A 13,071-nucleotide genomic window follows, 5' to 3' on the forward strand; every position below is an offset into this window, starting at 1 on the left:
TTCTTAATCCGTAGGGTTTAATGTGGAGTTGGCCCACTCTTCGGGGCTACAACAGCTTCAACTCTTCTGGAGGCTTTCCACAATGTTTAGGAGTGAGTTTATGGGGATTTTTGACCATTCTTCTAGAAGCGCATTTGTGAGGTCAGGCACTGATGTTGGACGAGAAGGCCTGGCTCACAGTATCGGGTTGAGGTCAGGACTCTGTGCAGGCCAGTCAAGTTCCTCCACACCAAACTCGCTCATCCATGTCTTTATGGACCTTGCTTTGTGCACTGGTGCAGTCATGTTGGAACAGGAAGAGGTCATCCCCAAACTGTTCCGACAAAGTTGGGAGCATGAAATTGTCAAAAATGTATCGGTATGCTGAAGCATTAAGAGTTACTTTCACTGGAACTAAGGGGCCAAGCCCAAGCTCTGAAAAACAACCCCACACCATAATCCCCCCTCCACCAAACTTTACACATGGCACAAAGCAGTCAGGCAAGTCCCGTTCTCCTGGCAACCGCCAAACCCAGACTCGCCCATCGGATTGCCAGACAGAGAAGCGTGATTGGTCACTCCAGAGAACACGTCTCCTCTGCTCTAGAGTCCAGTGGTGGCGTGCTTTACCCCACTGCATCCCACGCTTTGCATTTCACTTGGTGATGTAAGGCTTGGATGAGCTGCTCGGCCATTGAAACCCATTCCATGAAGCTCTACGCACTGTTCTTGAGCTAATCTGAAGGCCACAGGTCTGTAGCTGTTGACTCTGCAGAAAGTTGGCGACTTGTGCACACGGTGTGCCTCAGCATGCGCTGACCCCGCTCTGTGATTTTACCACTTCGTGGCGGAGTTGCTGTTGTTCCCAATTGCTTCCACTTTGCTATAATGCCACTAACAGTTGACCGTGGAATATTTAGTAGTGAGGAATGAATGCCTCACTTATTGCACAGGTGGCAGCCCATCACAGTAACACGCTTGAGTTCTCTGAGCTCCTGAGAGCGACCTGTTCTTTCACATGTTTGTAGAAGCGTCTGCATATGTGCTTGATTTTATACACCTGAATTCAATGATTTGGAGGGGTTTCCCAATACTTTTGGCAATATAGTGTACCTGTGCAACATTTCTGGATTATAACGCTTGACAAAAAACAAAGGCATTTCAGAGCATCTGTATATTTTATTCACATATGTTACATTTTGCATTAAATGTCATTAAAAGTCACCCTTTCAGAGATGACATCATAAAGTCTGAATCAGCACCTACAGTAATGTACTGTATTACTGCCTGCCTGACAAGCATTCACCGCAGGAGAACACACCAGCATTATCCACCCATCACACTTAGCACAACTGTGTCTATACAAAGTGGGGACGGAGAGACAGAAGAACTCTCAAAGAGGAAATAAAACAGCAGCATGCAAGAAATCAAGACAAAATAATGAAGAGAAGCTAACTTCAAGTGCACTGAAAACACCCTCCATCCAGCATGACATGATCGCAGCAATGATAATCAATACCTACCAGTCAAACTGATCAATACAAACCAAACATGCTTGTCCTGGTACATGAGTGTCTGAGAATTGGGAGGCGCTTGTCCGTCTTCAGTAAGAAACAAAGCAAGCAAATGACCCTCGACATAGCCGGACGTTACACGTCCCTGTAAATGCACCAAATATCATTTTCACAAGGGCTCCACTAAAGTTATTCTTTTGATTGAGACACCACATTGAGAGCTGTCACACAAGGCAAATTATAATGTTTAATCTGGGAACATTTTGTGCTAATGTGAAGCTTGATTTGAAATTTGAAGGGGGAAAGGATGAAAAGAGGAAGTGCTAAATCACCTGCTAACAGAGGAGCTGCTTAAAATAAAGAAACTGTGCCATACCATACACGTCCATCACTGGACTGGGCTGTCATATTACATTTGATGTGATCCAGTTTAACGCATTTTCAAATCATTAACATGTGCATACATAATGCCCTCTCCAAAGTAACAGATTACACAATCAAAGATGGTCCGAGGACAGAGCTTTGAGGAACACCGCATTTATCAGACTGGAAAACTAGCCTTCGCTAAATGTCTATTTGCATAAAGCGCCTCTTTCTTTTTGATAACAATTTTTTTTTTTTTTTTATTTGGTCGGATTTTTTTATACACACACAATCTGGCCGAGTTCAAACAATTTAGATCAGGAATTCATTATCCGAGTGGTGTGTGCTTCAAAATAATAATCACAATAACACACATCGTCTTTAAACAAGAAAACTTCACAACCTGCGAAATTCTAGAGGAGAAATTTGACTACGCTACAAATCTCAAAAGTCGAGAAAAATTATTACTAAGGGCTTTCTTAAAGGAACACGACACTTTTTTTTGAAAAGCTCCCCTAGAGTTAAACAGTTGAGTTTGACCGGTCTAATCAGATTCAATGATCTATGCTAAGCTATGCTAAAAGTGCTTCCGCCAGACCCGGAGATCGGCTGAATGGATTCGAAACCGGTCAAACTCAACTGTTTAACTCTAGGGAAAATGGAAGCCTATTTTCAAAAATAGTGGCGTGTTCCTTTAACTTCAGAGGTTTCAGACAGGTTTAATTTCAGACATAAGCCCTCTGTCTCGGAGCATCTCATCTATAAGAGTTGTGTGAACCAATGGAAAACACTGCCCCCTATGGACCATCTGACACCGGTCTAGGCATCATCATGTAATTAGAATATGGGAAAGACAATCAAGACCTTGAGTGACAATTGACTTGGTGGGTTTGTGGTCAGATTTGTGAGCTATAGTGAGGTGAATCAAGAAACTTGACAAGGACAGGTCACCATTTCAGCCTTAAATCAAAAATAATGATATTTTGCATTAAAAACTAAGCTTATTTTTTTTAGAACCACCATTTTTTTTTTGCATTTCAATACTTTGCAGACAATTCAAGCACATCTGACCACAGTAAAGCCATTGAGAAACAAGAAAAAAACATCAAGATGCATTACATCAATGAGAACTGTGAAGAAAAAAAAAACTTAATTATCTAAATAAGCTTCATTTTCTTAATGCAAATCATATTTTGGCAACACTTAAAGCCTTTATGTTCAATGCATTATAAACGTATTCATAATGCATTATATCCTTTCATAATTGTAACCAAAGCTAAAATGCATTATAATATTTACAGATTCGTGGTTGTGTTTCTGAACATTGAATAGATTGTGTATTACAACTGTGGTTACAATTATGTACAAACAATGTATAAGGTGCATTATAGAATACTTTTATAATGTGTAATATATAAAGGCTTTTTCCTTATATTTATTATTTTCAAACGGCCTTGGGTGAGAGAAGGACAACCTTTATGCAAGCCAAAGACCATAAAGACTCCCGCCATATAATGTGACAAGAAATGCTGTACAAGGTTGCAGGGGAATATTTTTTTTTATATATAATAAACTCAACAGACCAGCCAACCACCATCAAACACAGAGCCTTCATTAGAACAAAAAAAAAGAAAAGAAAAAAAGATGAAAATTGTAAAAATATTTTTTTTTTTTACAAAGGTATAATTTACTTTTTTTTTTTAAACAATGAATAGCAGCACTTTTTTTTTTAAATATTAAAATCTGAGACTACAAAACAAAAACAAATGAAATAAAATACCTGAGGATGACTGCAACTACACCTCGACTCGGAGACGAACCGCGCTCTAGCTCGAATCGCTTTACATTTCGTCTCGTGCACTGCTTCTCAACTCACAGTCAATCTTCTGAGATGCGCTTAAACTCAAATAGCATGGCGTGACTGCACATCGCACTGGTCATGGGGTGGCGGGGGGATATGTTGAGAGCATTCAAGGTTTTGATATGAATTCTGATATCTGTACATGATTTGTTTAACGTTGGTCAGAATCGTTTTTTTTTTCTCTCCCAAGAATCTCTCCTCGGTTTTCCAAATATCACACAGCATTTTTTCCACTTGTGCGTCTAACAGGATCGACACGGATTCACTCAGTGTGCTTTCACTGTGAGCTTGCTGGGACGAAACAAAAAATCTCCCCTATAAATCCACACGAAAAAATCACTTTTAAACACACACGCACGCACGCACGCACACGCTGTTAGTCATTAGGCTTGATTGTACACTAAACTTCACATGAACCCAGGCTGTGGCCGACTCGACGCAGGTTCTCTTTATATTACACGACAGAAATCATCAGAGGATGACATCATGTGACCTGTCCTCTCCGGGATGTGTTAAAGTCCATTGTAGTGGGGACCCCAGCGCTTGTTGATGTGGTCGAAGGTGTGCGAGACCCACTGCTGCTCCAGGACGCGGTATCTCTCCTCACATAAATACAGAGGCTTTCCTCGGCTACAGAACAGAAAAGAGCAGGAGGTTACAGCAGGAAAGGTAAATAGTTCTCTACAAAATAAATAAACACTCCAACCTGCAAAACATTTTTTAGGCAGGCATAACAGGGCAATGAACTAAATAAAACACTTAGAAATTAACCAAAATAAAAAAAAATGCACCTTAAATTTAAAACAAGGGGTCAAAAAATGCCCGTGCAAGTAAATAAATGTACAGCTATCGCTGTGAATGAAATGTTGATTTTGAGGCATTACATGTAGATCTGCTCACAGTGCATCAGATATTTTACACATTTCTTACGCAGCATTATAACCAACCACATGTTTCTGTTGAGCTTATGAATTTAATGGCCAGAGGCATTCAGATGCTGAAAATGCCGTTCTCATTTTGTTCAGTGCACATTAGGGCTGGACGATTAATCGAAACCGAAATGTAGAACCTCTAACCGACGCAATTTGCCCATGTCGTTATTTTATTTTTGGTCACATGACTCCGCCCCGTCAGTCATATCAAGTGCAGTTTGCAGGCACACGGAGAGATGCAGGAGCAGTTATCTTTGTTTATAGATGCTCAGAATTACTATGGTAATTGCATGTTTTACACAGTTTATACAGGTCAGTTAATCGCCGTTCTTATATGCACTGATACCAAGCCTGCAGCGCTCCTGTCAGAAACTATAGCTTCCGCGCCTCGATCGCCCCCCGGTGGCTGGTCCCAGTATAGCTCAAACTCCACCGCTCCATGTATTTGAATGGACGCGAGACTCACTAAACAATTCAATTACACTTCAAATAATTGTTTCCTAAAGATGGTTTCTGTCAATTTAGGCAGTTTTTATTACGATGATTTCATTTCAAGTGTTCGTTTTTTAAATAAGTTTCGTTTTAGTTAGTTATTTGATGCTTTAAAAATGGGGGGTGTGACGTCATGATTGACAGCTGAGATTGACGGCTTCTCTGAGTGAACTTGTCACTGAGGCACTAACTGACTTTTTTTGGGATGCGGGCCTATGAAAGCTTCAACTATGGTCAGCGGAAGTCAATGAAGTCGCGTCGTCCATATTTTTTTACGGTCTATGGCTGATACACACACAGAGACGGCGCGCGCAAGCCTCGAAGCCAGATCACTTTCACTAGTGTCCTCATGAAATTGATCAATTAAATGAGTTTAAAGGCTTGCCAGTTTGAACATTAAAGCGATTGTGCACTATTCAAGAGCAACTTTATGGAAAACTTCTCTGTTCAGTGCTCATGAGCTTTTTTCTGAGACACAGAGAGCTGTGTTGTGTCTCTGACAACGCGCGCGCGGCCTGAAGCCAGATCACTTACACTTGCGTCCTCACAAACCTTTGTCATTTGTATGTGTTTTAAGGCCTGCCAGTTTGAACATTAAAGCGATTTTAGACCATCGGATGTGTATTATGTTGAACTAATTCCTGATATATTGTGACGCACGAACATTCAGACAGAAGCTCACACATCACGTGAAGATCGCGCGCAGAAACTCATTGTCAACGCTGCCCTGTGATTTATCACTAAAGTAGCTTAGAAACTCAACCGTTATAGCATAGATTTTAATACCTTTGAAGGAAGTACAAACCACAGCTTCATAATTAATAGAGACTACACAATCACTCTCTCATTAATGTATTCAAATAAATGCGATGTGGGCCTACTGTGCTAATTTATCTGATGAACCACAATATACCCCATTAGGGATTCCAGTAGTACCACAAACAAAATGTTTTATTTTTTATTTAACTATTAAAAAAAATAATTAAATGTATTAAGTTTATTATTTATGATGATAATCATTATAAGTAAATAATACATAAACATTTAAAGGCTGTATGCTGTTTAAAAGTAAATATTGTTTATAGAAAAAGATCAAGTGAAAAATAATCAACCATCTAGGCATAATTATTATTATTAGTAGAGACGTATTATTATTACATAGAGACGTAGCTAAATCTACTGTAGGCTACAACAGTAACCTAATATATTCTGTCAATTTCAATTTTTTTAAACCAAACTTTTATTTTGACGGGTTGCCGTGAAAGACCTTTGAGTGCCTGTGTTCATGATATGACAGTTTTCTCAAATGAAAGGGCAAATTCTTATGAAGTGATGGTTTATGCGTTCGTGTCCACATATAGTGACACACGGCAGAGACTACAAAGACAGCGAGCGAGTGTCACACACGTGTGTGTGTGCGCGCGCGTTCCCGCCCGCGCATCGCCCGACAGACCGTCATTTCACACAGAGACGCAGAACATGCAGGAGTAATATTTAAATAGTATTTTGTAGTTTAATATTCACAGACACTACTATATATTCGGCTACAGTCTGGAGCCCTACGCTTGGATAAACACGGAAGCCACTGAACGCAGCTGCGGGTATCGAATATACTCGGGAGTCGGTACTACAGAAATGCTGGTATCGTCACATTTTTATAAATTTCAGTACCGAAGTACCGGTGCTTGTGACATGTGTCCCTATACCCCATGGACAATAACTGCTGAAATTGAACCGTTTCCTTCAAGTATTTTAAAGGGGTGGTTGCATGCGCTTTCACTTTTTTTACTTTAGTTAGTGTGTAATGTTGCTGCTTGAGCATAAACAGTATCTGCAAAGTTACAGCACTGAAAGTTCAATGCAAACAGAGATACTGTCTTTTAAAGTTATGGCAGTTTATTGCCTACAAAAACGGCCGGTTTGGACTCCAACAAGCTTCCTCCCAGGTTGGTGACATCATAAACACCTGCTATTAACATAAACACTGCCCCCGCGAACACGCAACAAAGTGGGCAAGGCCACGTCGCAGTCATTACGAAAGAGAGAGAGCTGTTGCAGGACTACAAACTACATTTGGCCATCTAGCCAATCTAAGATCATTGCGTTTTTCGGAGGGATGGGCTTCACAGAAGCAGGAAGCAAACGAGCCGTTCAAAGAACAGTGGAGACAGCGGTGTGGAATAAAGGTAAAATATAAGAAAAATATGGCGTTTTTAAAAGAAAATAAGTATTAAGACATGTTTTACTGCGCCCCATAAAAACACAACCAAGCCTAGAAAAAAAACACGGAACCACCCCTTTAAAATCACAAAGAAATGCCCTCTCTCATTAGAAATAAATATCCCACCTTTAATAGTAGAAATTATTTACAGTACAAACCTTATCAGTGAACTATGAGGGCAAAAAAAGGAAAGCTAAAAAAAAAGCAAAAAAAAAACATTCATTAATCGTAATCGAGGTAAAATGTTCAATTAATCGAGATTTTTATTTTTGGTCAAATCGTTAAACGCACATGCTTCACTGAATGAATTCTCTCATCATAAACAACAAAGAGAAGATGCAATGCAAATAAGAGCTTCATTTTGCGGTGTGGACCGCTTCAAGGGTTAGTTCACCCAAAAATTTTAATTCTGTCATTATTTACACCCCTTAATTTTATGAAGCGACTTTTGTGCGCAAAAAAGAAACAAAATAACGACTTGATTCAACTATTTCTTTTAGTCTGTGTCAGACTCTTACACTGTTGACGTAGTGTGAAGAGTGCAGCGCTTCCTAGTTCTACGTCAGAACGACTCGTGCGCATGCGTCATGGTGTTCACGTGAACAGCGTCGGCCAATGGTAAGCCGGCGTTCTGGAAGCGATGCACTGTTTACACTCACTTCATAAAATTAAGGTTGAACCACTGAAGTCACATGGACTATTTTAATGATGTCTTTCCTTCCTTTCTGGGCCTTGAAAGTGTTATTAAATCACCGTCTATGGAGAGGTCAGAAAGCTTTGAGTTCGTCAAAATTATCTGCATTTGTGTTCCGAAGATGAACGAAAGTCTTACGGCTTTGGAATGACATGGGGGTGAGGAATTAATGACTAATTAATAACTAACCAGAGTTTTGAGGAACATTTTAAAATATATTAAAATAGAAAACCATTCTTTTAGTTTGTAATAATATTTCACAATATTACAGTTTTACTGTATTTTTGATGCTAATGCTATATAATTTCAGTTTCAGAAAGTTTTTTCAGAGTATGGCCCTGTATGACGTCATAAAGGGCAGACGGAATGAAGTCTAGATGCAGTATCTGTCCCTCAGAGAGGCGAGAGGTTTACCGCAGGTCTCTGTCCTCCTCTCCATGAGCGTCCAGATACACAGACCCCCACAGGCAGAAGCGATGCCCTCGGATGATGATGATGACCGAGGCGTTTACCAGGAGGAAGATGCCGGTCGCTGCTCCGCAGTGCTGGGAGTGCTTTGGATATAAAAACATATATAATTATAATCAGCATCATCAGTGTAAGGATCATTAAAACTGAGCTTTCAGCATTTGCTCCACACTCACCAGCACACACTCGCAGACGCCCTGCTGTTTACAGCAGTGACCCTTCAGACAGACGAAGGCGCCGCACACCAGGCACAGCGCAGGGTCTTTGGGGGTCTTGCCGCAGCTGGTGCAGGATTTCCTGTGGTAGTACTGGAAGATGGTGTTGTAATTGTCTGGGAGGTGCAGGAGGCGAGGGGCGGCCCACTGCGGATCCTGAACTAACAGAGACTGAAGAGAGACGAGAAATATCACTCGCATGGCAGATTTAATTCACTTTCACTGTCAATCAAAGCAACTCTTTTCACTTTGTAACATCTTGACTGCAAAAAAAATTTGAAGGTGAATTTTTTTTCAGTGTACACTTTTCAGGGAGTCAACCTACAAACCTTATATTTCTCTCTCCATACTGACGTTATCCTGAAATCACTATTCATATTTATGGAATGTTGCAGTGTTTATAATAAATGGTTTATCCGTAAACATTGCCCTTTTGTTTAAACAAAACGTGCCCTTGTAATCTTTAATCAAAAATATTAACAGGGTGGGCAATAAGAATGTCCAATAGTTTCAATACACAATTGACTGCAAACTTGCATTCATATCTGCCTCCATTGTGTTTGCAACACCCACTCTATGATCCATTCGATTCCCAATGAGAATTGAATGGATCATTTCATAATTAGAAAATATTTAAGTTATTAAAAACGGTCTGTAAGATTTTTACATGTTTGTTGAATTCAATCCATGCTTTCCAAATAAAACAAAATCTTACTGACCCCAAACTTTTGGATGGTAGTGCAAAACATCCAACCAAATTCTATCCATCACATCTTTCTTAAAGGATTAGTTCACTTCAAAATGAAAATTTCCTGATATTTTACTCACCCCCATCTCATCCAAGAGGTTCATGTCTTTCAAGAAATTACGTTTTTTGAGGACTTCTATGGCAACCAACTGGTTGAATGTCCAAATCAATGCGGTTTAAAAAAATCCTGGAATGTTTTCTTCCAAAAAACTTAATTTATTTTCCACTGAAGAAAGAAAGACATGAACATCTTGCATGAGATGGGGTGAGTAAAATATCAGGAAATTTTCATTTTTAAGTGAAATAATCCTTTATGGGGGTGGGGGGGGGTTCTAATGCTATTTCATGCATTCTGACTTTTTTACACTGTTAAAGTGTTGGATTCTCATGCTAAACATGGCCAAAGTTCAAAACATTTGTTGGACATACACTTCTTCCAGTTTCTCACAAGTTTCCGAAAGTTTTTGTAGAGTATGACCCTTTATAAAGTCATAAAGGGCGGAAAATCCTTGTATGTACACTTCTCCCGGGGAGTGCACGCCCATCGTTTGGGTAACGCAAGTCGAGAAGGATTTTTTTAACAATGTCACCAAAGTAGTGTGTTTTTGGTTGAGGGAAAGATAACCTTGTTCAGCTTCCCAAAGAACCCAGCGATAAGGAAACCATGGATGTAGTTTCTGGCATTTTCGGTGACAAATGTTTTATAAGCAAGGCCTGTTAGATTTGCAGATTGTTGCAGGCGGTGAGTAGCCTGGTCGTCCATTTCATTTGTACAGAGAGTCTGGCCACTCTCCATTGACAAGCGTTTACTTCCTTGAAGGCGGGTACTCTGGGCAGATCCAATAGTTTTAAACTTCAACAGAGCCACTCTGGATCTGCCATAACCAATCGCTAACGTTTGGTCGTGACGTATGTCATGCGTTCGCCTTAGCCAACTCCTTCACCACTAACGGAGCGAGCTGGAAAATCAAACTTTTCCCGAACCCCGTGGGGAGGAGGGCCACAACATCACGGCCACCAACAAAACTCTTTAACTTCTGGATATTCTGCAGCTTTGCCAGAACGAATAGAGAGTCTATGATGCGATGACGTCTGATGTGTGTGTGTTTGTGTGTGTGTGTGGGTGTGTGTGAGTGAGTGTGAGTGCACTCTTAAGTCCATTCTTTAGCTCCACGCATGGCACGCCTTCCGGAGCTCGGCTGTTTTCGGAAAGAGTCTGTACAGCTTATCTGTCTTTTATAAATCCAATAAAACTTAAGACTTTGAGATATGAAGGATGCAAAGCTACTCTGTAGGTACTCAAGATTAACATGAGATTGGTTGAAACGGTGTGTGTTACCCACTCTTTAAGTTTTCATCCTAATTATTCATGACTGTGAGAACGGACACACTACAAAGACATATTGTCACGCAGATTAGTGTTGTTTAAATGGGGTCAGGGGATTATTTTAATATGTTCCTTGAGGTTCACTTATTATGTTAAACATTTTTACACAAAAACAAAACAAAAATGGATGCGTGTCAGATCCGTGTAATATGCGTCAGCTCTTAAAGTGACAGCAGCTGCTGTCTGTCATTAATGTTAATCAAAGAACAAAAGAAAAAGAGAATCACTCACTGCTCTTGGCTAGTTTTTTACTACAAAAGTTATTCAACCTATATTTAATTTAGAAATTATGCAGTGAAGTCTGAAGTGTTTGATAACTATTCAATTTCTGTATATGTCCTACCTGTTAGATCAAACATTTGAATATAAAACAATATAGAAATATATTAAAAACTTTAAATGTTAAGTGTGATTAATCACGATTAATTACAGAAAAATGTGTTTGATTCATTTGTCAATTTAAATTTAATAATCAATTAACAGCACTAATATGTATACAATATAACGTACATATGTAGGAAAAATTATTTTCCTTTTCCTTTTTTAAGGTGCGGCTCCTTTAAGGCCACTGTTATGATTGGCTAATGTCATTGCATAGGAAGCAGTATCAACGCCCGCTCACTATTGCACATGATTAAGTGTTTTGAAAACATTATCCATATAAAACTGTAATTTGCAGACAAAGAATTATGAAATCGTTTATGGTATGCTGTCAGATCCGATACAAGTGACTGTTTCAACTGTCAACAAAAATGTCTTCGTGAACTGGCATTACACTGTGTCTCGCAAGTCTTGTATTTGACTAAATCTTAAACTGCAGCTTCAGTGCATCAGCCGAAGAGCTAAGTGACAATGAGCAAGATTTCCTGAGACACTACAATCGGCTACTAATAATAATTAATTAAATAATTAATTAATAAGGGCTGTTTTCTTGTACAAAATTAAATATTTTAAGTTAAATGTACAATGTCAAGATCAATATCTGTGTAGCCTGCCTGACTAACACACGTCACGTCTCATGCATATGCTATTTTAAATACTGTAGTCTATGCCATAGTTATTTTCTCAATTTAATTTACAGAGCGATCCCTGCAACGTTTTTAGGTTAACTATAGAAGAGACTAGGATTATTGTGTGTCGCACTCGCAAGACTCGCAACGGGGGGCGTGGCATCACGGTGGTGGCTCTCCATCGTGACGTCGGTCCATCGGCACAACCCTAGTTTCTACAGAAGTGAGCAAATCAGCTGAACATTCTTTCATTCTTCAATTTGTCCTGTCGATAAACTCAAGCTCGTGGAGTACGAATGCCAGTGGGCGGGGCCTATGATGTATAACAATTTGTCAATGTCTTGCTCTGGAGGCAGGCATATGCAAATGTATGACTGGTACAAATTTGATTTCTCATGTCATGACCCCTTTAATTTATATTTGTGCAGCATGAAATCTTATTGCTTCAAAAATCAACTGAATATCAAATATGACGTTATTGATGCTGGTTACACTTGGTTAGGTCACGGTGGTTAACAGTAATAAAGACAATTGGTTAAAACACTGCTGTTCGCAACACAGGGTTACAAAGAAACAAGACACAAACAGAGACTGACCACAGACTGCTGGGAGGGTGTACTGGACAGAGCGATGACCTCTGAACACCACTGGTTAATCAGATCGAAAGCATTGAAGTTCCAATCCAGACACGCTGCGCTGCTCATGGATCCGCTGGACTGAACAGAAGCGGTCAAACTCAGACAGCCGGTCAGCAGAGAAAACTCCTCCTCCACCTGTGACGAGAGACAGCCACGAGTCGATCAACTGTTTTCTGTTAGGGTTAGGTTATAGTAGCTGTACATTAAACAGCAGAAGTCTATGCAATGTCCCCATGTAGAGAGGAATGTGTGTGTGTACCTGGCAGCCGGGTAAGCTGTCTCCATACAGGTGGTGCTGCAGTAAACAGGACAGTCTCAGGAAGGGCAGACAGAACTGCTGTAGGGTGAACTCAATGGACTGAGGAGACCACACACTGGAGCTCAACTATAGAGAGAAGACATCGTTCATAACGGCTAATAATGAACAGCCACAGCACACACGATCTTCCTCAGAGATGATTTGCTTTGAAAGAACAAGCTTCAAGCTTATAAACAGTATAATATATGATAACAGAATAACATATAATAGAGAATAAACTGGCTCATTCT

At 39.9% G+C, this 13,071-nt stretch overlaps 1 protein-coding gene across 7 annotated transcripts in view; it reads right to left on the minus strand.

The window, feature by feature from the left end:
• Positions 1–1,141: 1,141 nt before the first annotated feature.
• Positions 1,142–13,071, minus strand: part of ubr3 (ubiquitin protein ligase E3 component n-recognin 3) — a 125,934-nt gene continuing 114,004 nt past the window's right edge. For 6 of the 7 annotated variants that reach the window (XM_079822063.1, XM_079822064.1, XM_079822062.1 and 3 more), the window contains 5 exons: positions 12,782–12,907; positions 12,481–12,657; positions 8,701–8,910; positions 8,471–8,610; positions 1,142–4,347 (listed from right to left, as the gene is read on the minus strand). In XM_079822063.1, the coding sequence (XP_079678189.1) occupies positions 4,230–4,347; positions 8,471–8,610; positions 8,701–8,910; positions 12,481–12,657; positions 12,782–12,907 (771 nt within the window). In that variant the 3' untranslated portion in view covers positions 1,142–4,229. The remainder of the gene's footprint in view (positions 4,348–8,470; positions 8,611–8,700; positions 8,911–12,480; positions 12,658–12,781; positions 12,908–13,071) is intronic. The other variant, XR_013816914.1, reaches the window with a different exon arrangement.

The sequence above is a fragment of the Gobio gobio genome (genome assembly GCF_949357685.1).
Source record: "Gobio gobio genome assembly, chromosome: 7".
NCBI classification, from domain to species: domain Eukaryota; kingdom Metazoa; phylum Chordata; class Actinopteri; order Cypriniformes; family Gobionidae; genus Gobio; species Gobio gobio.